Source organism: Panthera tigris, chromosome B3 (genome assembly GCF_018350195.1).
Source record: "Panthera tigris isolate Pti1 chromosome B3, P.tigris_Pti1_mat1.1, whole genome shotgun sequence".
Taxonomy (NCBI): Eukaryota; Metazoa; Chordata; class Mammalia; order Carnivora; family Felidae; genus Panthera; species Panthera tigris.
In genome coordinates, this window is record NC_056665.1 from 114,969,184 (window position 1) to 114,997,069 (window position 27,886).

General features: G+C 46.1%; 1 protein-coding gene across 3 annotated transcripts in view; it reads left to right on the forward strand.

Moving 5' to 3' along the window:
* The window catches only part of SMOC1 (SPARC related modular calcium binding 1), a 154,663-nt gene that overhangs the window by 57,909 nt on the left and 68,868 nt on the right, over window positions 1-27,886 (forward strand). For all 3 annotated transcript variants that reach the window (XM_042990004.1, XM_042990005.1, XM_042990006.1), the window contains exons 2-3: window positions 14,983-15,148; window positions 16,313-16,425. In XM_042990004.1, coding sequence (XP_042845938.1) covers window positions 14,983-15,148; window positions 16,313-16,425 — 279 coding nt within the window. The remainder of the gene's footprint in view (window positions 1-14,982; window positions 15,149-16,312; window positions 16,426-27,886) is intronic.

Consider the following 27,886-nt stretch of genomic DNA (forward strand, 5'->3'; position numbering starts at 1 on the left):
GCTGTCAGGCTTTCATGAGCCTGAGGGAACACCAGAGTTCACGGTAGAGCTTCGGGGGCAGCTGTGCTTAAGGGGCAGGTCTAGATCCATCTATCTGGATTTTTGTGTGTGCTCCATCCCCAATCTCCTAACAGGAAACTTGGAAAATAAAAAGTACAAAGGAAAAAAACAAGCCTATTTGTGTTTCTACCATTTAGAGATAGCCACTATTAACGTTTTGGTGTATTTCCTTCTATCTTTCGTTGCCTCTCCCTGGAGCGGAAGATATACATATGTATATATGTGCACATGTATGTATTATATGTATGCATATATATGTGTATGTGTGTATACATTCACATGTCTATTATCTATATCTATCTATCTATACACGTATATATTTGATATTCTGTTTTGACTTTACTGAACTTTATATTGTGAACATTTCCTTGGCTAATAAAAAGTCTTGAGAACCCCTTTGGAGGCTGGATTAAAAGTCTTCGGTGCTGAGTCTTTGTGGGCATTGGACATCATACATCATGTCAGAAAGCCCGAGAAGTCCCAACCCTTAGGGATGTGCAGGCTTGCTTGGTGCATCCTGAGGCCCTCCCAGGTAGATTCAGCCTGCCCTCTGCTATGTCGTTTCCACAGGCTTGCTTACCAGACACAAGCTGCTTGTTGCAAAGGTAGATGTCCTCTCCATCGTGTTGTCTGACCTGGTGTTTGAGGGAAATATTATGAATGTCTGGACTAAAAGAAAAAGATCCTCCAAAGTCAAATACAGGCTTTATCCTTAAAAGAAAGACTTTCTCTGTGCCCAGAAACCAGAAGGGTTGGAAAACGAAGAACCATTCTCTCTCTCCCTTAGGAGTGGGCTTGCTTTGGTTTTCCACTAATCTTCCATTCCTGCCTGTAGAATTTGACATGGTTCTATTTACTTTTCCTTGGCCCAGTTTGGGTCAACAGGATTTCTCTCCTGCCCAGAACAGCCTCACACTTGTGTGAAGTAAGATGTGAGCCTGGGCTCTGGACAGCAGTAATTAATCTTTGTCTGAGTGACACAGTGGGGATTTTCAGCCCAAGATGGTCTGACAGCACCAGGTTTTACATGGCGCATGGGAATCCCACGTGGGCCAAACTATTTCTTCTTCCCTTTTGTCTGTAAGTGACTTTGCGGGCTGTGTGTGTGTGTGTGTGTGTGTGTGCGTGCACGCGCCTATGTCTGAGCACGCGCGCATGCGTGTGTGTGTGTGTGTGTGTAGGTGTGCTTGGTGATCTGGTGCCCAGAACCAGTATAGCAGGATCTCAAGATGACTGTGGAAACAGCAATAAAAGGACACACACAGTGGAAGCACACACAGCCCAGCATAATTCGATGACATAGCAAGCCTGGGATTTCCTCTTCTGTTTGTTTCAGTCTGTACTTGCTCAGCTTTCATCCCCAGGGCTTAGTGCTGGGAGGGAGTGGATTTCCTCAAGTGCTGTGGATAAAGTGCTTCATCCTCTGTTATCTCCCTTGTCGGTATAAATTGCTCCACCGTGTCTGTGGATACGAAGATGAGCCTATACAAATGCCACCGTATCTTGACCAAATGAGACCGGCATTACGATGACATTTTTCTTCGTGATAATCCCATGACCTTGGAAGTGCACCGGTTTCTCCATTTAGTTATTATGGAGCCATGAAGTAGTTCCCAGGGTGTAATACTCCTGCCTCTTCCTCCCACCATGTTTAGACTTAGTGTGGAAGTCTTTTATCTTGGGTGGGCCGTGGTGGGGCTGGTTTGGGGCGCTTTGTGCTGATAATGGGAGCAGTCAGTGGTAAGAGTCACAGGATTCACTGTGACAAATGTGAGTGGACAAATATCTCCTAAGGTCAGAAAACTAATAGTAGCAGCACCAGGAATCCCAACTGGTGGGCTTGAGAGGGTTAAAGGCGGCCCAGTGGCTGGATGAGAGAGGAGACTTGGCCAACACAAAAGTCTGTCTTTCAGGTGAAGCGGGTTAGTCCTGAAGGAGGCTCGTAGGCTTCCTCACCACCCAGGTGGCTAGAGGGGGGCTGTTGGGGTGAGGGGTGGGGGCAGGGAGCACTCTGTGTGAGGGGGGGCTCACTTGGCACAACTGGCCTGTTGTAGGAGGGACTAGGAGTGTCTGATCATGACTTCTGTGGATGGTATGAGGGCTCACTAAATAGGGTCTCAATTCACCTCTTTGGGGAACATATTGTTACATCTGAGAGTGCAGGGTAAATCCACCAGGAGAGGGAAATAGACTTCCAGTGCTGTTGCGTTTTCAAGTAACTTAGTTAGCAGCTCTCTTCTTCAACGTGCTTGACCCTAGACCCTTGAACAAAAGCTAGTGATTATGCACCCCGCTGAAGATCCTTCCAAGTGTTTGTGCATGTGCACACACGCGTGTACAGGCATCCACACTGTGGATATACTCATACCTCAGTCACGAACAGGTTCAGTTGACTAGCTCTTTTTTTGGGGAGACTATCCAACTCCCACCTACCTCAAAACTCTCCAGCCTACTCTGGGCCAAGTGTTGTTAGCTTTATTTCAGCCATATTATGAGCTACTGAGGCATTTTGTTGACCAGCCTGGGAGCCTGACGATCATGTGCAGTGTCGCTGTTTTGGAAAATTGATCTCCAGATTTTCATTTGGCCTTCACAAATTCTTCCTAAGCTTGGGGCTGCTTGTTTTGACTCCCACAGCCTGCTAAGTAGACTTCACTCCCGTTAGCGTCTATTCCTACAACTGGTATTTCCAAACGTCTTCTGCCTGTGATTACAAAATGGTGCCACATTTACCTTTACTCTCAAATTGCAATGACTTCAAGACCCTCATCTACTCAAGCAGCATTGGGGTGCTTTAAATATTTCCACAAACTGGTCATGATTTTCCCCTTTGCCCAAAGGAACCTCATTGCTGGCAGTTCCCACCATGAGAACACCAGCATCTGTGCCAATGGAACTCTCTCCAGCTGCGGCCAAAGCTGTTGATTCAGTTGCCAGAGCAGGGCTGGGTTTCATGCCAAAGTGGGGGAAAGACCTGCCTCATTTCTGTGTCTCTTTGTCACCTAGGCCCTCAAGTAGCTCTGTGCATGCCTAGAATCTCTCAGAGTGTTCTCGAGTCTCTTGAACAGCCTTTTCAGATTCTTCACCTCCCACTTTGCCCAGAATCCCTTCAAGTCTTTTGTGAAAACAATTCTGTTTTGGGACCTTGTCCTTCCAACCAGAGGGGCTCAGTCACTGTCCAGCACCCAGCTATATCGGGACTGACCCCAGCTAACCCCCAGCCCCATAGTTGGTAGCTCTGATCCTGACCAATCTCCTCACTCATTACCCCCCCCCCACTCCCCGTTGTAAAACACATGTAACATATCACATAAAATGCTGCTAGTGACAGTGGGACAGAATATGGGGGGGGGCGGGGCCAGGGTGTGCAGCCTTGTCTGGTTCCCACTGCCACTAGCCAGGATGTTCAGTGACGTGTTAGTCCATTCTTAGTAACACCCAGTGAAAACTTGGAGCATGTCACTGGACGGAGCCTGTAAGAATGTTCAGGATAACCTTGTAAGGAGCCACTCCCCCTGGCAGAATCCATTGCTGTTGCCAGGTGGAGAGATAGTGCTAATTTAGCAGATCCTTACTACCAGATGTGTGTGTCTCTTTGATTGAAGGGCTGGGCATCTAGACCCAAGCAGGCACTTAAGAGCTCCTTCCCTGTGCTCTTGGCTTTGCATCCAAGTCTGGGTTCTGTCTGTAACCCACCATCTCTTGCGTACAGTCCAAATACAAGACCATTTTGTTGCTCCTTATTGGCCATCAACTTAACCTTTACTTATTTTTTCCCCAGTGCTTGTGGGCTGAGAGAAGTGAAAAAAATGTGGGTCCTGGGTCCTGGAGAGTGCTGTGTTTATTTGGAGTGACGGAGTTTTTATTTATGCTGGTGGCAGAGATGGGGGGCAGATAGGCAGGTGACTCTCCACGCCCTCACTTCATAAGTTCACTGGCTAGTATTTAGTGATGAGGAGTGCAGGCAGGAAATAAAAATCAATGCTGTTTGCCTCTGATTGAAAGGCTGATTCCCTGTTTGTGACCAGGGAGGGCTGAAAACGAAACGGTTTTTAAGCTGTAAGGATTCCACTCATTCAAAAAGATATTTTTATCTCCACTCATTCTCCATTTCTTCTTCCTTGCCAACATGCATGCCTGTGGCACCCCACGTGTCCCTTCATCGCCTGTGGGAGTCCAACAGGGCTGTGACAGAGTCCACAGACCATCCCCCCTGGGCAGCAAGCACGCCTACTCTCTACAGACAGCTGTTTGGTTCCTGATGCTCTTAGCTCATCCAGTAGCCTTCCCCGGCCACTTCCTTGGCCCCAGTATGCCCCCCTTTTTCCCTTCCTGCTGCATGTAGCTACCATAACTTCCCGATCAGTCTCTGTGGTCTTTCATACCCCTACCAGGGATTTGTCTGACCTTGCCTTTTACTTCCTTCACTGGCTTCCAATTCTTAAAAAAAATAAAATAAAATAAAATAAAGGCAACTGGGAATTTTCAAGACCCTCCCAACCTGGCCCAAGAGCCTTATTTCTCCCATAAATGGTCATTTCTAATTTACTATTATTATTATTATTAATTATTTTAAATTTATTTTTGAGAGAGAGCAAGTGGGAGAGAGCCAGAAAGAAGGACACAGGGGATCCGAAGCAGGCTCTGTGCAGTGAGCTTGAACTCACAGACCGTGAGATCACGACCTGAGCCAAAACCAAGAGTTGGATGCTCAACTGACTGAGCCACCCAGGTGCCCCTCTAATCTATTTTTTAAAATGAGTTTGCTTCTTTATTTCCATGTACCCATCACTGTTGCTTAAGATGCCCTTGCGACATCCCTTCCTGCTTATGGAAATTCTTTACAATCCCCTTAATGGCCCCTTCTCTGAGAAATCCTCCTGGATCCTTCTAGTCTGAATGGACCTCTTCCTCTGACCCCCTAGAACAAGGGGGCAGCTGGTCTGTCCTCAGCACTCAGCCTAGTCTGGGGGCAGAACAGGCGCTCAGCAGTTCTTTGCTGAATGGATGCCTCTTTATTCTTTCTTTTCTCCCCTCTCCTCTTTTCCCCTCTCTCTTCTTTAGAGTTAGCCACACCACATCTCAGACTTCTTGGCATCCCATTTTCAAACATGCCTCCCTTTTGTCTGTGACTTAGTCTTTGCTTCCTGGTCGCTGCTGTTGCAAATGCAATCCCTATGGAGTTAGCTGTGTGCATGCCAGTGTTTGCAACCAGCTCAGCTTTAGGGGGGCAGGGCCTTTGTTCTTGCTTTTTTTTTTTTTTTTTTTTTATAACCCTCAATGCACGGAGCAATGCCTGGTAATTGAGGGAGTGGGCAAAGAAATCTCCAGAAACCTCTTCGACTGCCTCTGGGAGGTCTGATGTGCCATTCAAAACAAACATGCTTTGGCATTATTTTTCTTTAGTTTTAGGGTTATTTTTGGTTATTGAGGTATGATGTACGTATAGTAGAAATTGCCCTTATTAGGTGGACACCTTTATGGTCTCTAATGTTTATGTAGTTGTATGACCACCAACATAACCAAGATAGAGAATATTCCGCCCACCCCCATTCTCTCATGCTTCTCTGCCTCCTTCCAATCCCTGGCAATCACTGATATCCGAACAGCTTTGCCTCTTTCCGAATGTCATATACATGGAGTCATGCAGTATGTGGCTTTTTGAGTCTGGTTCCTTTCACTTAGAATCACGCTTCCTATTTTGGAATTTGATAATGTGGACCCTAACCCACACTTTATCTGCCCTGCCTTTCTCATAGATGAGCAGGGGGCACGTAGCGGGGTGTGGATGGGTCTGTGTGAACTGGAAGCATCTGAGTCAGTCCTACCTCTTGTTAGTGCCTACCTTGTCAGTGCCTCTTTGGACCCAGGGTCCCAGATGCTTTGTCCAACCTACTGACCCTCCCTCCCTTCCTGTCCCCCACTGTGGCACCTGGCCTGGGACAGCCTTCTCCCCTGGGTCCTGACCGGTCATACCCATAGCAGTGGGGGGCACAGGGAGGAGGGAAGCTGGGTGGATGGGGTGGGGTGACCACTAAATTCCTCCCTTGGGGAGGGGGTGGGAGTGGGGTGACAAAGGTCAGGCCTCTCCTGGCTAAAACAACAGAAGTGGTTCCAGCTGCCGAACAGCTGGAGGGGGATGTCTGCTTTCCCTCAGCAGCGTGAAAAGCCCTTTAATCGGGGGGCATGCTGTTGTCAGGCCCCGCGGTGGAAGCGTGTAGAAGAAGAGCAGACACCACCGTGGCTGCAGACCTCCCCTTCCCTTTGACCTCCCTTATCTCCTCTCCTCCATCTTCTCGCGCCCCACCCCGCAGCCGCCAGATCGAGACCCTCCGTTGCACCTGTGTAAATGCAGTGGTCGTGAGGTCAAGGAAGGGTGAGAGCGAGCTGGCAGAAATAGGGATGTGGACTTTCCATGCAGATGATGGATTAGATAGTGGGTGGGTGAGTGACATTTTAATGTGAAATTGCTCTTTGTTCCCAAAGACGCAGGCCCCGGGGGAAAAGACCAAAGCCCGGCTTTGCAGATGGTGAAGCAAGTGACAAGAGGTGGACAGTCCCTGGCCGGAGAGTAAGAGGCTGAGCTACGGCTCGGCATCTGGAATGTGGTTCTCTACTCTTTGTTCCAGGCACTGGCTCCAGGAGTGGCTTTTTTGCCTTTTTTCAATGGCAGAGTTACCTCCCGGAAATGCTCTGTGGTGCCTGGGTTCTAAAAACTCGAGCTAGACTTTGAGTCACAAACGTGACGGGAGAACATCCCTCCCTTGGGAAAGCTCGCTTTGCCTGTAGACCCTTCTCCTCTCCTGCCACCGAGGAGCCAAGGCCAGAGACCGTGCCAGAGCTATCAACAGAGCCCCCTCTACCCCCAGCCAGCCCTTGGGCTCAGTGCTGTACCCTGTGCCAAAGGAGGCAGTGTGGTGTAGCAGAAGGAGTCTGGCCTTTTAGAGGCAGACAGAAAGAGTGCCCGCCACTTAACTAGCCTGACCCAGCGGGGCCTCGGCCTCCTCCTCATTTATTCCAACATAAGTACTTATCGAGTGCCCGCTTGGGGCAAGGCCCCTGCTGGGAACTGGGGATCCAGCGGCGTGGCACCCAAATCTCGGTTCCTGGGCAAGGAACATACAATTAAACTGCTGGTGACTTAATTGCAGTTGTGACACAGAGCACAGTGGAAAGCAGAGGCTGTTAAGGAGACTCGTCACAGGGGTCCTGATTGACTTGGGAAGTCAGTGCCCCAAAGAAGCAGCATCTGCGCTGAAATTGGAAGGATGGATGGGAGGTATGAGGTTGGGGCCCAGTCCAGGGGAAGGGCCAGCAAGTCCTGAGGCAGGAACAGTGCAGTGGGGGCTAACCATTCCTATGCAGCTGGGGGCGCGGAGGGGAGGGACCTGTACTATGATACCAATACCGACAGAGCAGGCGCACAGGTAGGGATCATTCCCCTACCCAGTCCTTCCAAGTAAGCGTTTGCAGTTTGGGCCGGGAAACTCACCATTACTTACAATTTTCATTCTGTGAAAAAGTGAATTCAGGGTGCCAAAAATCTGACTTATAAAGGACTCATTGATACCATTATCAGAGTTTTCTACCTTGACACATACTCACTTCGGGCTCAGCAACCCTGGGCCCCTCAGATTACTGCCTAACTTAGGGAAGGGATAACTTATCTGCAGGGTCGTAGGAAGGCTGGGGGAGGGCTGTGTGAGAAGGATTCCTGCAGGGGCAGCCTCACCGGGAATGAGTTGCTTGGCTGCTTAATGATGATATCTGCCATGGGTATATGGGTCCTGTCTCAGCCACTCCGGTACATCCCCTTCAATGTCTTTGTGACTCCTTTTCCTTTAATTCAAGGGGAAAAACCCTGTGTTTAATGTACAGCTTTCCTTATCTAATAGATGTTCCTTCAAAGGAAAGACAAGAACAAACAGCTTACATTGCTCTATGCGTTTGAGAATTTTAAGCTTTTGGCAGTGGTTGGACAAAGATCTCTTTTCACAGTAAGTGATAAAAAAAAAGGGGGGAGCTTCTTATCCGGGATATGTTTTAGGTAAGGTTTGTTACTGAACACTGCTTTAGATCGGGCAGTGTTAGGCCCCGTGTATGTAAAGAGACACAGGACACAGTCCTTCACAGACATATAAACACACGAATGATGGTGCGGTGTGCTGAGGGTTTTGATGGAAATCTGAGCACAATGCAGCAAGAGCTCCAAGGAGCTACTGGTGGTGTTTAAAACATGAAAACATTTGCTCTCTGGGATGACGAGCTCAGCACAGTACGGAATTTGAACTTGAATGGGGAGAAAACATTGGTGGCAGGGTCAAACATCTAGGCAGGAGGTAAAGGACTGAAGGAAGTCATTATGGATAAGCGAGAAAAGCCTGCTGGAGAGAGAGGCCCAGCCAGCACCATAGTTTTTTCAGACGCTCCAACGGAGGCACCAGTGAGTAAAGCCACAGTGGATGTTCCAGCCCCAGCCAAGCTCCCAACTGAAGGTAGCCAAATGTGTCACCTCAGCTGACACCTTGCGGAGCAGAAGAATCTCCCAGCTGAGCCCAGCCAAGCCATGGACTCGAGAGAAATGATCAGTTATTTAAAGTCACTAAGTTCGGGGACGGTTTGCTTTGCAGGAACAGCTAAGCGAAGCAAAAATATCAAAAGTGAGTAGCTGGAGCCGTGTTATGCAGAAGTTTACTAAAGAAAACCTCACATCAGTTGAGTTTGGCCTGTGAGTTTTGGCTCTGAGCTCATAAAGGGGAAAGCCACTTGCTACTCCAAATTGTGGCCTTCCCATTTCTAGGCACAGTGGCTCAGGTGCTGCCCCGGCTGTTTAGAATGGCTCCTGCCCCCTCTTCTATAGCTGGGAAAAGTAGAGAGATACGCGTGTTACCAGAAAAATGCCGATTAAGAATTTCAGATGCTGGTTAAATCAGCGTGGTACAGGTGGAAGTGAAGACTGCAAAACCAATTCCATATTCTACAGACTCGAACATCTCCTCCTAGATGGAACCTTAGGCTGCCTCTGTTGTTCCCTGTATTGTCATGGAAACTTGGAAGTCAGTCAAACCTAACACAGCTTGTGGCATTGGAGTGGTCTCCCAGTGCAAAAGGGTTTGCATTCTACTCTGCTGGAGCCTGTGTGCATTTCAGACAGAAGGGATTGTTAGTCTGACACCGACTTCATCCACCTCCGTCTCTTCTCTGGAGACGACAGTCCCCAGCCGGTAGCTTACTTTTCCACTAGGAAGGATGGGTTGTTTATATGTATTTCAAGTGCTTGTCCTACTTTACAAATGTGAGCAAAACATAAACTGCTGTGTGTTTGCTTTGGAATCATTCACTCCCCAAGGAGAGAGAGGGTGGGAGTAGCAGATGATTGCAAACTCACAATTGTCCTGGCCCCTTTTGTTTGGTTTCCGTATTATGCAATCATATTTAGCATAATTGTTTTGTTTTTGTTGTCTTTTGGTTAGGAAGAAGGAAGGGAATGTATGTGAGGATTTTTATGAAAATACTATTCCCCCCCCCCACCCAGAGGGAAATAGTCCAGGCTTTGTCTAGCTGGGGAGACAGCTTGCCCTCCCCCAGCCCCCAACCCAATACCAAAAACTTCCTTCAACCATGGCGGCTTTTGAGCCTACAGCAGATGTCTGTGGCTCAGAGGTTCAGGTACAACAGGGTGACTCAGACTGAGTTTGGTCTCTGTGTTGAGAGAACTGACCCAGGCCATAGGCCGGTGCTGGGCACTTGTAGCCTGAACCCCTAACTCCTGCAGAAGAGAGGAAAAAGCCAACTTTGTGACCTCAGGTAGATTGATGAACTCCTAGGCAGTCCTGCTGTTGACCAATAAGTAATGAACTGATTTCATGTCCAGTTTCAAAATGCAGAAATGATCTGCTTCTTTTTTCCCATGGTCCAGTGAGTCTTAGCTTGGCTCAACTAGGAGAAACTCCAGCAAGGATGAGTGTCTCTGTCCCCTCCCCCCACGCCCCCACCTCTGTAACTGTGCTCGTGAATATGGTAGCCCCTAGCCACACGCGGCTATGCAAATTTAACTAAAATTAAATGCAACTAAAAATTCAGTTCCTCAGTTGCATTAGCTACATTTTAGGGCTTAATAGCCACATGTGGTTTGTGGCCACTGTGTTGGACAGCACAGATATAGAACTCGTTTGTCATTGCAGACAGTTCTGTTGGACTGTGTGGCTTTTAGCCTTGCAGAGTCCCTAGGACTAAATCCTCTCGAGGCCCTGCAGCATCCTGTTCCCTTGCTGTATGGCCACTGTCTGCTTGCTTGTTGTCTCCACCCTAGAGTGTAAGCTCACTGGGGGGTGGGACTATGTTGGTTATGTTCTGTTTGCCATGCCTCATGCAGTGCTGGGCTCATAGTGCTGGCTTATTGAGGACAAAAGTAGATGAATGGATGGCTCAATAAACAGTGTCTGTGGACCTAAAGTAATCCCCTCAGGCCGTGGAGGTTTGGGTGATCATATTAGGGCATAGTCATCCTATTAAAAGTCCATTTTATAGAACTCATTGCCTTTTTTTTTTTTTTTTAAACAACCACAAATACACACAGTTCCTAAAACAGATGAAAATGAGACACCACAGACGGGGCAAGACAGTCTTTTAGCAATGGCCCCGTGCTGTCTCGGAACTTTTTTACTTGGCCTCAGGGGCCAGTAATTTCTAGATGGAACCTTTGGGGAGCCCTTGTGGAGGTGGGAAGGATCTCCGTGTGTTGGGGGTGGGTGGGGCTTCCTCTGAAGCTCTTTAACCTGTTTTCAGACAGAATGTTCCCCTAGTCATTAAGCTTGTCTCTGGCACAGCTGTCGTAGCGTCTCTGTTGGCCCAGAGCAAGCCATTTCCAAACCAAATTTATGGCTTGCAGTTCAATGCCACGGTGACGCCCACAGCTCTCCTCTCCCGTGAGCTGAGGAAGAGAGAACAGGGCAATCTCCTTGGGTTTGAAAAGGAACTTTGTCTCTTTCGATGCCTGCTTTTTAAGGTGAACACGAGCCCTGTGAGGCTCTTCTCCCAGGCAGTCCTGTCTTGTCTGGGTCTTTAGCGGTTGGTGGCTGGCACACAGTAGGCTTTTGGTAAATGGCTTTTGACTTTGGGAATCCAGTTGTGCAGGAGGGGCGGACCTTCTGTTTGCAGACTTGCCCTGTAATAAAGAAGGGCGGTTTTGGTGTAGTTGGAAGCACGGCTTCGGGCCAGGCTGTGGGTGTCACTTCCAACACTCACACCCTGTGCTTAGAAGAGTTACCTGGGCTTTGGTCTCCTCATCTGTAACATTAGGTTTGTAGCTTACTCTGCCTATCATAGGCTTATTGTAAAGATTAAATTAGCAAACACAGTGGAAGTGATACCTAATTATTAGTTCCTATTGTTACCGATCTTCAGAGTTAAGGTCTGGCTACCAAATCCCTTTGTGACCAAGGATGAGTTCCTGGGTTTTCCCAGGCTTTAGGAGATACAGATAGTTCTGTCCTTGTCCGATCCTGAGAAAGAAAGGGCATGTTTTTCCTTGGATCCTGCTGATTCCCGTGGCAAATTAACCTAACCAAGTAGGTCTTAAAGGCAGGCCACACTGCAGGTAAGTAGCACGTGGGTCCACAGATGAGGCGGTGGTGATAACAGCAGAGCCATGGCCTGCTCTCAGACGGTCTCGGGGTCACTGGTTGGCCTGGAGAAGCCTGGATGTGAGGACACCGATCCCACCCTCGGCCCAGGTGCCGGCTGCTCACCAGGCAGAATTACAGAGCCAGGTCTGGCTGCATTTCTAGGCTGCGGACAGGTTAGGCATGGGTCTGGGAGAGCCATCCATCCAGAGGGAGGAAGAGAGATGTTTTGAGACCGGCTTTGTGGGTTGCAGCCACCTGTGTCCTGTGTCCATCCAGGAGCCTGTGGCCAGGGCTTCCCAAATCTGCCTCATTCAGCTAGACCTTTGGGGTCCAAGTTTTCCATGGTGCACAGTCGCTTTAGGCAGAGACAGTTGTAGTGGCAGACGGGCCTGGGTGGGGTAGGAGAGAAAAGACCCACCTTTCAATCTCAGAGCCAGCTTAAGTTCTGAGGTGGAGCTGGGGCAGGAATTTGTGGACCACCTCAGCCACCATAGAATGTGGGGTTGGCACAGAGGGGAAAGCTCAGGGCATGGGGGTGCGGGAGTGGCCCAGTGATCCCCTGGGGTTATGGCAGGAGCCTTCAAGGCCAGACCTGTCACATTACACCAGTCGCTTTTGAGGTAATAGCACGTGGGAGATGCTGCTACAGGGACACATTCACCCCTCAGATGCCTGAGTGCCCCGGCCTTGTGCTCGATGCTGGGGATGTATTCACAAGCCAAATAGACATTCTCCTTGTCTTTGCGGGATTCGGAGTTGGGGATTCCATTGTTAATCAACTCACACAGTTCATCGTCACAAACTGTATTCAGTGCCGGGAAGGAAAAGTGACGTGTGAGAAGTTATTCTAGGAGACCCGTGCTCATCTGTGAGAGTCAGGGAAAGCCTCCTAAAAGAGATGATGTGAGCTGAAATCTGAAGTAGGGGTGGGAGGGAAGGGAGAAGGCACAGTGTGTCCAAAGGCCTGGAAGTAGGAGCAAATGAAGCTCATTTGGGAAACGGAAAGCAGGCCAGTGTGCCTGACCAGCGGTGGGCGAGGTGAGGACGAAGAGGTAAGAGCTGAGGCCGGGGAGGAGGCCCCCAAGGTCAGATTCTGCCAGGCCTGTGAGACTGTGTGAAGGTCCTGAGGGGCAATAGGACACCACTCAAGGGTTTCAAACAGGGTGAACCTGAGGGCAGTGAGGCCAAGGATCTCATGCAGGGTTGAGGTGTGGACGGCACTACCCCTTTCCACTATCCTGTCAGCTCAAACTCTCTCCTCTGTGTGGCAGCCTGGGAGGCAGTGGGCTTCCTCTGGATATGGTTCTCTATATTATTGGTTTCCCTCCCAGAGCACTAGACTCTACTATGAGATGCTATCAGGACATTTCCTTTTGGGCTTGGGCAGGATTCAGGTTGAACCCGTGTGTGTGGGAGCCCAGAGGGTCTGCAGGGAAGGCAAGTTGCACTGTCCATCCTGAGGAGGGCTGCATGGTTTCAGCCCTCAGCTGTTCTCTCCCTGTGCTGACCAGCCAGCATTCAGGCAGGAGGTCAGGATCGCAGGAGGAACTGGTCTCGCATTTGGGGGACAGTGCGTGCCCTAGAAGACAGGCTTGGACTCTCCTGGAATTTGGCCGGGGTGGGGTATGTTTTCCTGGTGCTCCCTTGAAGGGAGAGGTACTGCCTGCGGACTCCCTCTGCTGTTCTGGAAAAGGGTCAAACTCTCATTTATTTGCTTTGCACAAAGGGCCTGAAGATACATCGGAAACAGGGGTTGTATTCACACCCTCCCTAGATCCTCTGAGTTTGGTGTGATTATTCAGTCACTCCAGTATCACCAGTGGCCAGATGTGTGCTCACGACATTACCATGCATTATTGTGGAATATGCATTCTGTCAGTTGTACTGATAAAGAGCCTTGAGTGGGCTTAGAGCTCTGCTCTTTAGGGGTAGATAAGAGTGGATGCAGCCCCTGCAGCCTAATCATGGGTTATGCAACAGAAGCTCACGGATTCTGTGATCCAATTACTGTTTTCCAGCTGTATCCTATACTTGCTAACAGGGATTCACTAAAAAAAGGGTTCACGGTCAGGTAAGTGGGAGATGCATCATTCTGCATGCCCCTTGACCTGGTTATCTATTGCTGTGTAACAAACTACCACAAAATTTAATGGCCTAATACATCAGTTTATTATCATCCCTTACAGTTCCATGGGTTGACTGGGATCAGCTGGGTGGTTCTCACTTGGGGTGTCTCATGCGATTATTTTTATTTATTTTTATTATTTTTATGCAATCAGATGATAGTGGGGGGTGGACTCATCTAACAGCTTCTTCACTCACATATCTCTGTGCCTGGGTTGGTTGGGCATTTCTCTCTGCACCTGGTTTTGTCACATGCTAGCTTGGGCTTCCTCATAGCATGGCAGTCTCAGGGCTCTTCGGCTTCTTATGTACTGAGTTCCTTCAGAGTGAGTGTTGTGAGAGGCCTGGGAGGAAACTGTAAAGCTTCCTATGACCTTGCTCAAAAGGCCCCAAACATCATTTCCACAGCATTTTATTGGTCAAATTACTGAGGCTGGCCCAGATTCAAGGGAGGGAATTAGCTCAACAGGAAGAGTAGCACACAATTTGCTGCTATCACAGTGTATAAGAATATATCAAAGATGTCGAGCAGTCCTGCAGCAAGGAAACCTGTTTAACTCAGTATTTCCCAATCCGATTGTTATCTTTTTAAATCAGGAAATCCTTTTCTCAGAGAAAATCACTTACCTCTGCCAGAGAACAATGGTCAGAAGTTGAAGGGGGATGGAGTTGGGTCTCAGTGCTACTCTCTAATCAATGAAACTCCCCAAAGCTGGGATGCAGAGATTGCTAGTGAGTTGCTGATTTGGGGAAGTACCCAAACAGGGGTCATGTGACTACATGCAAAGATGGAGAGGCTGAATATCCCGGTGGCAAAAGCTTTGATTTGACTTCTGACCGATCTAGGTTCAAATCTGTCACTTCTAGCTGTGTAACGTTGGACAAGTTCCCTCTTTCTGGCTTGATTTTCTTTATCTGCAAAATAAATAGTTCCTATTTCATAGGGCTGTTGTGAGGATTAATGAGATCCTGCCTGTGAATGACTTAGCACAAGATGCTTTCCTTGGTTAGACTTCGTGGCGGCTGAGTTCCCTTCCACTTCTAGGGGTTATTGACTTTGGGTTTATTCTGGACCTGCGCCCCAAGGCGAGGCAGTATTGTAAGACATGGGCTCACCCCTGCTTTTCTTGCAAACGTAACCTCTGTACTCTTTCACTTTTCTCCAACCTAGTTCCTCATAAGTGACCGTGACCCGCAGTGCAACCTCCACTGCTCCAGGACCCAGCCCAAACCCATCTGTGCCTCCGATGGCAGGTCCTACGAGTCCATGTGTGAGTACCAGCGAGCCAAGTGCAGAGACCCGACCCTGGGTGTGGTACATCGCGGTAGATGCAAAGGTGAGTATGGGCACATTCGCCCAGCCGCAACGAGGCTCCCGGGCCGCATGGCTCCCTTCGTGCTGTGCTTGAAGTTTCATGGGAAACTCAGAATGCATCTGTTCATTTTGTTTGCCACTAACCCTCCGCCCTCCCACCAGGGAACATGGGAAGGAGAACTGGCCTACCTGAAGGAATGAGTACTTTTCTGTCCTTCCAACACTGCCACCAGGCTAGGGCTTAGAGAGACGTGCTGCTCTCTGGCTGGTGCCATTTATTCGTATTTTTCGTTTTTGTAAATGGAGATGCTTAAAATGGCAAGACGTTATTGTTGGCTCCTGAGTAGGGATTCCAAATGGCTGGCCAACAGATGGGTTTTGTTTGGGCTGCTCGCGTGTTTAAAAATATTAAAAACATTTGAGACAACATTTCAAAATTGAGAGATTCAACATAAAAATCTGGATTTTGGTACTTCTCATAAATAATTGGAAGCCCTGGTAATGTTAGGTCTGTGTTCCCTCCCACAGGGAAACACATGGTTAGATCTGAGTAGCAGCTTCCTCCTCTAAAGGGGAGCCCATTCTCCACTTTGCCACAGTCCCCAGCACTCCCTGTGGTGTCTCCAAGCTGAGTGCCGTTCTTTGCACACCCAGTTCAGTCCCCTAATTTATATCACTTTCCTAGGCCCTGTGGGGATTGGAGTTTGTGATTTAATCGGCTCTGGGCTGCGCTGCGTCGAGCTGTTGTCGGAAATGGCATAAGACTGAGCAGGCTGCCCTAGAGCTTTTGGTGTTCCAAAGAAAGTGCTTGCAATTCTTAAACCATAAAACATCTTTGAGACCCCTTGGGCTTGCAAGTTTTTTAATAAGCCCAGTGAAAAAAAATTTCCCCTGGTTGGAGGTGGGTGTGGCTGAAGGTACTTGGGAGAAAAAAATAAACAGAATCTGGTATAAATACGCCTCCCTGGCTTTTCTAAGGTCAACATTAAGGGGACGATGAGGCCGAGCAGCACTTATTAGCCACTGCCTTTGTGTTGTTAGAAAATCCAGTTGGTGGTATTGTGGGCTCACCCACAGGCAGAGAGGTTTTCTCTCAGCATTCCTAGTACTGGGCAGCCATTTTGTCCCATGGCTCCAGTGCGGATCCGGGTGAAATATGAAATGTGCTCCTCCTCTCCTCTTATAGACGCTGGCCAGAGCAAGTGTCGCCTGGAGCGAGCGCAGGCCCTAGAGCAAGCCAAGAAGCCCCAGGAGGCGGTGTTTGTCCCGGAGTGCAGCGAGGATGGCTCTTTTACCCAGGTGAAGCCTTGGCCAAGTCTCTCAGCCCGATTTCCTGGACTGAGGCCAAGGGGAGGCGCTTGAGAGTGGGAGGGCCCCTCAGAGCCTTTGCTTTCTGGGAAACAGCTGAGGGCTCTTTGACACCTTCTGGTACTACCTTCTGGTGCCTGCATTCCCCCTCCTGGGCTCTCCATGCCACCTTTTGCCAGCTGGCAGTGGGTCCTGAAAAAGGGGCATGGAAGTCTGAGCCAGGAAACTGGTATTGCTTGGTCCCCATGCTCCCTGCTGGCTGTCTCCATTTTTCTCTTCTGTCAAATGCTGACTGATTATTTTTCTTATCCCAGCCAGTTTCCATGGGCAACCCCTGGTAATCCCATCACTGTTTATTTCTACCCCTTCTGCACTCCCCTTCTTCCTACCCCCAGTCCTTGAACGAAGCAGTGCTCCCTCTGAGTACCCATTGTCCCACGATTCTTGGTGTGAGTGCGAGCGTGTGCACGCGTGTGTGCACATGCACGCACCCAGATTTTAACATTTCTTTTCAGGCAGTCCCACCTCTCATCCTGCATTGTCTTCTGGCTACTGCTTTGTGTAATAGTGACGTTGGCACAAACAGGCAGCATGGGGACAATAGGATGCCCCTTTACAAAGCTTTGAGGCTAGATGGGGGATGTCGTCTCGGTGGGGGGGTGGGAGGCAGCTGGATGAAGGTGTTGTCAGGGTGAAAGTAGGGAAGTTCGCTGGACGAGGGTGAGTCAGCCACATGGTTGGGGTGATCGTGGTGCCTGCTTCTCCCTTTGTGGAATAGGGCCCCATTTGGGGGAGTCCCACTACCTTAGGGCTGGAAGCAGAGGCTTCAGAGGTTTCAAAGCTTCTCTGTAATTCTGAATCAAGGGGGCAAAGGGTGTAGCCTGGCCTTTGGTTTCATGGGTTTTGTGTTTCTTTTCAGGGCTGGGCCTGGGGCTTGCTGATTTCAGACTGACGCTTGTTGGGAAGCGTGGATGGGTGTTGGGGAAGGGTTTGGGCATCATATTTTTTAAGTTTGTTTATTTATTTAGAAAGTGTGCACGTGAGCAGGGGAGGGACATAGAGAGAGGGAGAGAGAGGATCTCAAGCAGGCTCCTAGCTGTCAGCGCAGACGTGGGGCTTGAACTCACGAAACGTGAGATCATGACCTGGGCAGAAACCAAGAGTCCGACACTTAACTGACTGAGCCACCCCACGCGCCCCTAGGCATCGTATTTCTTTTCTTTTTTTTTTTTTTTTAATTTTTTATTTATTTTTGGGACAGAGAGAGACAGAGCATGAACGGGGGAGGGGCAGAGAGAGAGGGAGACACAGAATCGGAAACAGGCTCCAGGCTCCGAGCCATCAGTCCAGAGCCTGACGCGGGGCTCGAACTCACGGACCGCGAGATCGTGACCTGGCTGAAGTTGGACGCTTAACCGACTGCGCCACCCAGGCGCCCCTAGGCATCGTATTTCTTAAAGTTCGTAGCCAGTTCACACATTTGGCCAGGATTGAGAGCTGCCAGATTGGCCAGGATTGAGAGCCGCTAGACCTTGGCTGCCGACCCTGTGAGAGGCGCCCTTGTTCATTTTCTCACGTAAGCCTCACCGCAGGCCTGTGAGGTGGGTGTTGGTGTCCCCATTTATAGGGACAAGGAGTGGCAGAGCCGGGATTCACACTCAGACCCTGCTAGCGCCCATGTCCTCCTGGTCCTCCGTGTTCTGGTGCCCTCTAAACTGGCAGCTGCCAGGGAGACTGAGGTGGGGAGTGCAGGGAGGCGGTCTCATGCTGTGGTTCGAGCGTGGGCCCTGGAGCCACACCGCCCGGGTGTGATGCCCACCCCCCCACGTCAGGCGAGTCACTGAGCATCTCTGGGCTTCAGTGTCCTTCTGTGAGCAACGGGGATTATGATCTCTGTTATTATCCTATATAACCATAATAATTACACTGTACGTATTATTACATGTTACTACGGTGACTACCGTTCTTAATGAGAGTCACTATAGCTTCCCTCATAGGGCCGGGGTGAGGGTTAAATATGTTACCGTGTGCACGACACTGGGAACACACAAATGCTATTTAAGCATCTTGCACGTTCGTCATCATTGCTCCCATATCTACTCTGGTTCTACTCACGCCTCCCCGAGGTGTTACGGGTGACGTCCCTTAAGGAACATGAAGCCTTTTGTTGAGCCTCCCCCCTCATCAGTGTTTTATTTTTTTCTGTCTTCTGGTGAAAAGAACGCAGGTGACATTTGCGTACGTATTTGAAACTGCACTCCTGGGAATTCACGTGCAGGGGAGATCATCAGACCTCCCTCTACCACTTTGGGGCCGGGATGGGGGTAGAGGTCATAGGGAGGAGGCGGAGTGGATGGCCGTCATTTCCCCCTTTCTCTAGGATTGTGTAATCCCCAGTGTGTTGCTTATGAGAAGGTTGACCCCTGCCCTCCTGGTTCTGAAGTGTCCTCTGCCTCGCGACACACAGCTGCTGGCCAGCTTTTCTTTTGGCGAGGCCAGGGCAGGCCAGGTGGTGTTTGCCGGAAAGGAACTTCCAGATTAGTCGGGGCAGAATTGCTAAAAGAGAGGGCCTCTGAAGTTCAGCAGAGGTTGGAGAGACAGTCGAGAACCCCTTCATTTGTTTGACACGCTAAGCACTGCCATGTGTCTCCAGGCTCGAGGCTGGCTCGCCCTGGTGGGCAGCCGGGCAGCCAGACAGCCGGCCCGCCGGCCTGTCCTCGTTACAGTGATTGAAATGGATGTGCTCTTTCCCTTGATCAAAGACGCTGCGACAACTTCACAAAACGAGGCTGCCTCTTTGAGTGTGCTTCAGTTGCATCGACAGGCTGCCCAAGGGCTGCGGGACAAAATGCTTTCTCCCTCCCCCAGCCTCTGCTGTCACTTAGCTGGACTTTTGTCTTGTTTTGTTTTGTTAAGACCCAAATCCAGCGACCAGCTGTGCTGCTTTAATATTCTTTAGAATATTGATATGCGCACATCACGATGTTATTACCGTATCTTGGCCCTGTGAATTGTAACGCAGTATCACGCTCTTGAGGCTTATGGAGGGAGCAAGGGGACCCTAATGGGACTGGATTTGTTTGGCATGGGACACAGCTTGGGACCACATGAGTTGGTTGGTTTTAATGGGGTTCATGTGGGACGCAGAGGTCTCTGTTCTCTTCCTTGTTTCCCTGTCCTCTTTGTGTGCCCCCCAGCCCCCACCCCAACTTAACACAGCAGGGTGGTGCACATTAGGTCACATGTGCCTTTTAAAAACCTTGATACCGAGTCTGCCCCCCAAATGCTAGGAGTGGGACCCCAAACATTTTAAGCTCCCCAGGTGATGATAGTGTTTGGTCAAGGTTTTGAATGACCTGCTGTTGGAAGGACTTCATCACTCTTGTTCTTGATTGCATCATCGGAATGTGGAGTTAAGGCTCTCTGGTGACCTGCTGAGTAAGGCTGGGAGTTAAGTGCTTTGTCCTTTCCTGCGGCCTTATCTGTTTTCTCTTCTGGGCGTCAGGAACGAAATTCCCGACATCTGTTCTGCCAAGTCCTCTGCCAAGCAGTTGTCTGATGGCCAAACTGATGAACTGAAAGCCCGGCCCGTAGTGGAAGGGGATTGGATTAGCACCACCAGGAAATGTTGGCTGGAGTTTGTCAGGCTTGTGCATCACTGAGTAATAATGATCTACTCTACTGAGTGTTACTTGGTGCTAGGCACTGGGTTTTACACCCATTAATCTTCACTGGAACCCTTTGAGGTAGTTACTAATACCCTTATTTATAAAAGAAAACTAAATTTCAAAGAGGTTGAATAACTGGTTCAAGGTCACTGCACTAGAAAGGATTTGTACCCAGGGCTACCTAATTTCAAGGCCTGTGCTTTTGACTTTTTTATGCTATAAAAGTGGCCTTGATGCGTATGTAATTCATTTTCATCACCATTGTTATTCCAGAAGTCCCCACTGTGATGCTGGTGATCAATCGATAATGGGGGGAAAAAGGAAGAAAGAAAGAAAGAAAGAGAGAAAGAAAGAGAGAAAGAAAGAAAGAAAGAAAGAAAGAAAGAAAGAAAGAAAGAAAGAAAGAAAGAAAGAAATAAAGGGAAAAAGAAAGAAAAAATCCTTTTGGTTATAGAAATCTTCAAATATACAAAAAAGAAATAATAGTATAATGAACTCCATGTATCTGTCACCCAGCTTCAACAATAATGAACATGTGGCCGATTCTGTTTCATTTCTGCCTCGTTTTCATCTCACGTCCCAAACTGGATTGCTTCAAAGCACATCCCAGACACGGTGTTTTTCATCTCAAACATTTTGGAGTTCCTCTGTGTTGTGCACCGTGTGCTGGTTGGCATGGAGGGTTTAAGAAATGTCACGACTTGTGCCTTCAAGGAGCTTATGTGCAGAAAAGATACGAGAACCAATAATAAAGTAGCTAGTATACAAGGCCATACATGTACAACTGGTTATATTTCAAACGCCCATTTACAAGTCAGTAATTTGGAATTCTGAGCACATTTTATTGTTGAGAAAATAAATACCAATTAAAATTTCTGAACATAAAACCTTAACCAGTACTAAAACACACGTGACATATAGTAGCCTTAATGACAAAGGGCTAATATATAAAGAATTCTTACACACCAGAAGGAAGGAGATCCTAGTAGAAAAGCAGACAAGAGATAACCAACCAGCAGCCACACAGTAGTAACAAATAGCCAATGAGTGAATATGAGTCCTGTCACTTTCCTTAGTAAGGAAAGAAATACACATTTTTAAAAAATGTCATTTTGCTGACCAAATTGTTAAAAATTGGAGAAAAGATGGTAATATTCAGGCTTGAATACTATTAACTATTGAGAATTGCTAAAGGGAAAAAACTACCCCCACTTTGCAGTTTGGAAAGTAAATTGGCATTGGCATTGGCAGTTTGTGGGATAGTTTTGCAAAATGGGTCAAAAGTCCTTGGTTGTGGCCACATCTTGTGCCTATACTTCCACTTCTAGGAATTTATTCCAAGGAAACAATTAAAAATCTGTGCAAATCCATAGCCACAAGGAATTTTATCTAAGTTCTGCTTATAGTAGCAAACATTTGCAAACAATGTAAATATCCAATAATAGAGAATTACGTAAATAAATTAGACATAATTTATATGCAATTCACGGCTGCCATACTCTGCATCTAATAAAATGATGTGTTACAGAGGCTCATTTCATGTAGTGGGTGTATGTGGGTATGGTAGGAACTTCATTAATCAAATAATTTAAAATAGAAATATTTTCATTTTGTTCAAAATAGAAAAGTTACACCTACTTTGTAAGAGAAGAATTCTGATAATGCACAAGGACATAAGGTAAAAAAGTAGAGCCAATGATCTCATCTCCATGAAAGAGCAACAATTAATTCTCTAACCCTCCAGTTTTTTTTCCTTTGTGCAGGATTATCATTATTTAGGACAAAAATGGTGTGATATCATATATCTTTTAATAATATTTTCTTAAGCTAATTACATTGTGGACTTACTTCCAGGTTAATTACATATAAATCTACCTAATGTAAAAAAATGTTATTGAAGTATAATTGATGTACCATTACCATATTATATTAGTTTCAGGTGTACAGCATAATGATTCAACTTTTGTGCACATTGTGAAATGATCATCTCAATAAGTCTAGTTACCATCCATCCCCATACAAATTTAATATAATATTATTGATGATATTCCTTATGCTCTACATTACATCCTCATGACTTATTTATTTTATAACTGGAAGTTTATACTTCTTGTTCCCTTGATCTATTTCACACCTGCCAACCCCTGTCCCCTTGGAACCACAGTCTATTCTCTGTATCTCGGTTTTGCTTTGTTTGTTTGTTTTGCTTTTTAGAGTCTACATATAAACAAAATCATGCCGTATTTGTCTTTCACTGTCTGACTTATTTCACTTAGTGTAATACTGTCAAGGTTCATCCATGTTATCACAAATGGCAAGATTTAATCCTTTTTTATGGCTGAATAGTATTCTATTGTGCACACACACACACACACACACACACCATGTTTTCTTTGTCCATTCATCTGTTGTTGGACCCTTAGATTGTCTTCATATCTTGGCTATTGTAAATAATGCTGCAGTGAACATAGGGGTTCTTATATCTTTTTGAATTAATATTTTCATTTTCTTTAGATAATACCCAGAAGTGGAATTATTGGATTATATGGTAGTTCTATTTTTAATTTTTTTTTAGGAACCTCCATATTATTTCTATAGTGGTGCACCAATATACATTCCCACCAATAGAGTATAAAGGTTCCCTTTTCTCCACTCTATATTTATTTCTTGTCTTTTTTATATTAGCCATTCTGAATGCTATCTCACCGTGGTTTTGATTTTCATTTTCCTGGCAATTAGTGATATTGAATATCTTTTCATGTGCCTGTTGGCCATCTGTATGTCTTCTTTGTAAAAATGTCTATTCAGATCCTTTGTTCATTTTTAAATTGGATTGTGTTTTTTGTTAAGTTGCATGAGTTCTTTATATATTTGGATATTAACCTCTTATTGAATACATAGGTTGCCTTTTCATTTGCTTGATGGTTTCCTTCTTTGTGCAGAAGCTTTTTAGTTTGATATAGTCCCATTTGTCTATTTTTGCTTTTGTTTCTCTTGCCTTTGGGGTCAGATCCAAAACAAAACAAAAAACAAAAACAAACCAATAAAAAACCAAAAAAACCCAAAATGAAACATTGCTAGTAAGACTTATGTCAGGGAGCTTATTGCTTATGTTTTCTTCTAGGATTTTTATGGTTTCAGGTCTTACATTCAAAATTTAACCCATTTTGAGTTTATTTTGGTGTATGGTGTAAAATAGTGGTCCAGTTTCATTCTTTTGCATGTGGCTGTCCAATTTTTCCAATACTATTTATTGAAGACTGTCCTTTCCTCTTTGTATATTCTTGCCTCCTTTGTCATATATGAACTGACCATATAGGCATGGGTTAATTTCTGGGCTCTCGATTCTGGTCCATTGGTGTATGTGTCTGTTTGAATGCCAATACCATACTGTTTTGATTACTATAGCTTTGTAGTATAGTTTGAAATCTGGAAGTATGGTACCTCTGACTTTGTTCTTTCACCAGATTACTTTGGCTATTCAGGGGCTTGTAGGTTCCATACAAATTTTATAGTTATTTGTTCTAGTTCTGTTGAAAATGCCATTGGAATTTTGAAAGGGATTGCATTGGATCTGTAGATTGCTTTGGGTAGTGTGGACATTTAAGCAATATTAATTCTTACAATCCGTGAGCACAAAATATCTTTGCACTTATTTGTGTCTTTCTTAATTTCTTTCTCTAATGTCTTACAGTTTTCAGTGTATAGGTCTTTCACCTCCTTGGTTAAATTTATTTGTAAATATATATTCTTTTTGATGCAATTGTAAATAGGATTGTTTTCTTGATTTCTCTTTCTAATATTTTGTTATTACTGCATAGAAACACAACAGATTTTTGTATATTAATCTTGTGTCCTTCAACTTTACAGAACTCGCTTATTCTAACAGCTTTTTGGTGGAAGCTTTAAGGTTTTCTATATATAGTATCATGTCATCTGCAAATACTGCAAGTTTTACTTCTTTTCCTATTTAAATGGCCTTTCTTTCTTTTCTTTGCCTAATTATTGTGGCTAGGATTTCCAATACTATGTTGAATAAAAATGGGGGAAGATAAGGCTACTTATCTTGCTCCTGATCTTAGAGGAAAAGCTTTTAGCTTTTCATTATTGAGAATAATATTAGCATTGAGTTTGTCATATATGGTCTTTATTATGTGGAGGTACATTCACTCTATATCCACTTTGTTGAGAAGTTTTAATCATAAATGGATGTTGAATTTTTTCAAATACCTTTTCTATATCTGTTAAGATGATCATATCATTTTTATCTTTCATTTTGTTGATGTGCTCTATCACTTTGATTGATTTGTGGATATTGAACTATCCTTGCATCCCTGGAATAAATCCCACTTGATCATGGTGTATGATCCTTTAATGTGTTGTTCTCTGGTCCTTTCTAATCTTTGTTGCTTTTGGTATGTATGTATGTATTTTTTCATCTTTTCTCCCCTCAGAGAGTCCCCCTTAAAATTCCTTGCAGGGCTGGTTTAGTGGTCACAAACTCCTTTAATTTGTGTTTGTCTGGGAAACTTTTTATCTCTCCTTTTATTTTGAATGACAGCCTTGCTGGATAAAGAATTCTTGGCTGCATATTTTTCTGATTCAGCACATTGACTATATCCTGCCACTCCTTTCTGGCTTGCCAAGTTTCTGTAGATAGGTCTGCTGCAAACTTGATCTGTCTTCCCTTGTAGGTCAAGGACTTCTTGTCCCTTGCTGCTTTCATGATTCTCTCCTTGTGTGAGTATTTTGTGAATTTGTGTATGATATGCCTTGTTGATGGTCGGTTTTTGTTGAATCTAATGGGAGTCCTCTGTGCTTCCTGGATTTTGATGTCTGTGTCTTTCCCCAGGTTAGGAAAGTTTTCTGCTATGATTTGCTCACATAACCCTTCTACCCCTATTTCTCTCTCTTCCTCTTCTGGGACCCCTATGATTCTGATGTTGTTCCTTTTTAATGAGTCACTGATTTCTCTAATACTTAAATCGTGCTCTTTTGCCTTAATCTCCCTCTTCTTATCTGTTTCATTATTCTCCATAAGTTTGTCCTCTATATCACTGATTCTCTGTTCTGTATCATCCATCCTGGCTGCCACAGCATCCATTCAAGATTGCAGCTCAGTTATAGCATTTTTTATTTCATCCTGACTAGCTTCTACTTCTTTTATCTCTGCAGAAAGCGATTCTAATCCATTTTTGGCTCCAGCTAGTATTCTTATTATCGTGATTCTAAATTCTGGTTCAGACATCTTGCTTGTATCTGTGTTGGTTAAGTCCCTGGCTGGCGTTTCTTCCTGCTCTTTCTTTTGGGGTGAATTCTTCATTTTGTCATTTTGAATGGGGAAAAGGAATTAATGAGGTAGAAAAAATTAAAATTAAAAAACTATTAAAATTAAAAAATTAAACACACACACACAAAATCGAATAAATGATGCTTGATCGTAGGTGTGTTTTGGTCTGGGTGTTGAAAGTGGCTTGATAGATTAGAGAAAAAAGGGGAAAAAGAGGGAAAAAAAGGAAATCGTTTGAAAATTTGAAAAAATGAATACACTGAAGTAGACTAAAGTGAAATGATGGAAGTAAAATAGAATTTGAAAAAATTTACACAAAAGTAAAAAATATAGTACAGGAGCGCCTGGGTGGCTCAGTCAGTTAAGCGTCTGACTTCGGCTCAGGTCATGATCTCACAGTTTGTGGGTTCGAGCCCCGCATCGGGCTCTGTGCTGACAGCTCAGAGCCTGGAGCCTGTTTCGGATTCTGTGTCTTCCTCTCTCTCTGCCCCTCCCCCACTTGCGCTCTGTCTCTCTCTGTCTCAAAAATAAATAAACATTAAAAAAATTTAAAAAAATATAGCAGAAAAAAATTAAAAATATTGTTAATAAAAATTGAAAATAAAAATGAATTTTTCTCTTTCTGTATCAAGAAACAGAAAAGAAATGAAAAAGAGAAAAAAAAAGAAAATTGAATAGTTGGACCAGCTAACAGACTGAAATACTACTAAAATTATTTCGTTTTCCCCTAGAAGTCAAACTATGAAGCGCTTTATAGTCCATAAACTAAGCAGCGGTGAGACTTGTGTTCTTGAAGAGTGAGGTTGGCCCAGTTAGGTGGGGGTTAGTGTAATGGCTCTGTTCTCCACTAGATGGGGCTGCTTAGCTTACTGGGGTGGATTGTTGTGGCACTTGTAGGCGTGTATGCACATGCTGGGGAGTGGTGAAAATGGCGTCACCCAGCTACCCAGTCTCTAGTATCGGAACTCTGTTCTCCCTGATCAGCAGTCATGCACCCGTCCTTCATCTTTGGCTTCTGTCCACTCCCCGCTTCCACACTGTCCATGGCCGAGCCCCAGGCAGTGCCTCCCTCCCAAGTTTTGTCTCAGATGCAGCTGCCTTCCCTGGCCCCCCACTTCTGCCCCTCTGCGGAGGGTTTCACGGAGCAGTGACCAGGTGCTGGCCGCACCCAGGAATGCTTGCAGCATCGTGCTGCTGCTGGTGCTCAGAGATTGTGGCCAGGTGCCAGCCTGCCCCAGTAAAACTTCGTGAGACAGTGTATCAGCAGCACCTCAGGGATTATGGAAAATCACAACACACATCTGGCACCAGGCTTCACCCCCAACGACCTTGTTCCAGCACCAGCAAATGTGGCCGTTCTCTGGGGTCTGCTGGGCCCAGGTGGCCTCACAGCCGCTACCAAGTGTCCTTCTGGCAGTGGAACCACTTCTCCCCATGTGGTCTCAGAACCTCCCGGACCTCATTCTGCTCCTGGGGATTCGCCCTTCCCACCAGAGCACCACCAGGTATTGAGCTACAGAGTTGCAGACCGCGCTCCCCCTGTTTACAGTCTTAATGGAATTTAAACCCTCTCCTTTCTCATTTCTCCCTTTTTAGTTCAGTCCCTGTGGCTGTTTCCAATTTTCCACTTTCTCTCCAGCTGCTTTTGGGGAGGGTGCTTTTCTCGTATTCTCCCCCCTGCCCCCTGTGTCCATTCTCTCTCCGCACCCAAAAGCGGCTCCCTGCCCTCCGTGGCTTCTCTCTCCCCAAGTTCACCTCTCCACGCTGCCTACCTGCTAAATTCTGTGGTTCGGGTTGTGCAGATTGTTGTGTTAATCCTCAGGTCAGTTTTCTAGGTGTGCAGGATGGTTTAGCATTGGTCTGGCTGTATTTCATGGATGCGAGACACAAAAAACTTCCATGCTGCTCTGCATCTTGGCTCTTCCCAATCCTTTAATGTATTGTTGAATTTGGTTTCCCGACACTTTGTTGAGGAGTTTTGCCTCTTTGTTCTTCAGGGATATTGGCCTTCACTTTTCTTCTGTTGTTGTCCTTGTCTGGTTTTGGTATCACAGTGATGCTGGCCTCATGAAATGAGTTTGAGAGTGTTCCCTCCTCTTCATCTTTTTGGAAGAGTTTAAGAAGGATAGGTATTGAATCTTCTTTGAATGTTTAGTAGAATTTGTCAGTGAAGCCATCTGGCCCTGGACTTTTGCTTGTTGCGAGGATTTTGCTTACTGATTCAGTACCCTTACTAAGTGATCAGTCTGTTCAGATGTTCTATTTCTTCTTGATTCAACTTTAAAAGATTGTATGTTTTTAGGGATTTATCCCTTTCTTCTGGTTTGTTCAATTTGTTGGTATGCAGTTGTTCATAGTAGTCTCTTATAATCCTTTGTATTTCTGTGGTATCTGTTGTAACTTCTCTTTCATTTTTTTATTTTATTTATTTGAGTTCTTTCTCTTTTTTTCTTGGTGAGTCCAGCTGAAGGTTTGTCAATTTTATTTATTTTTT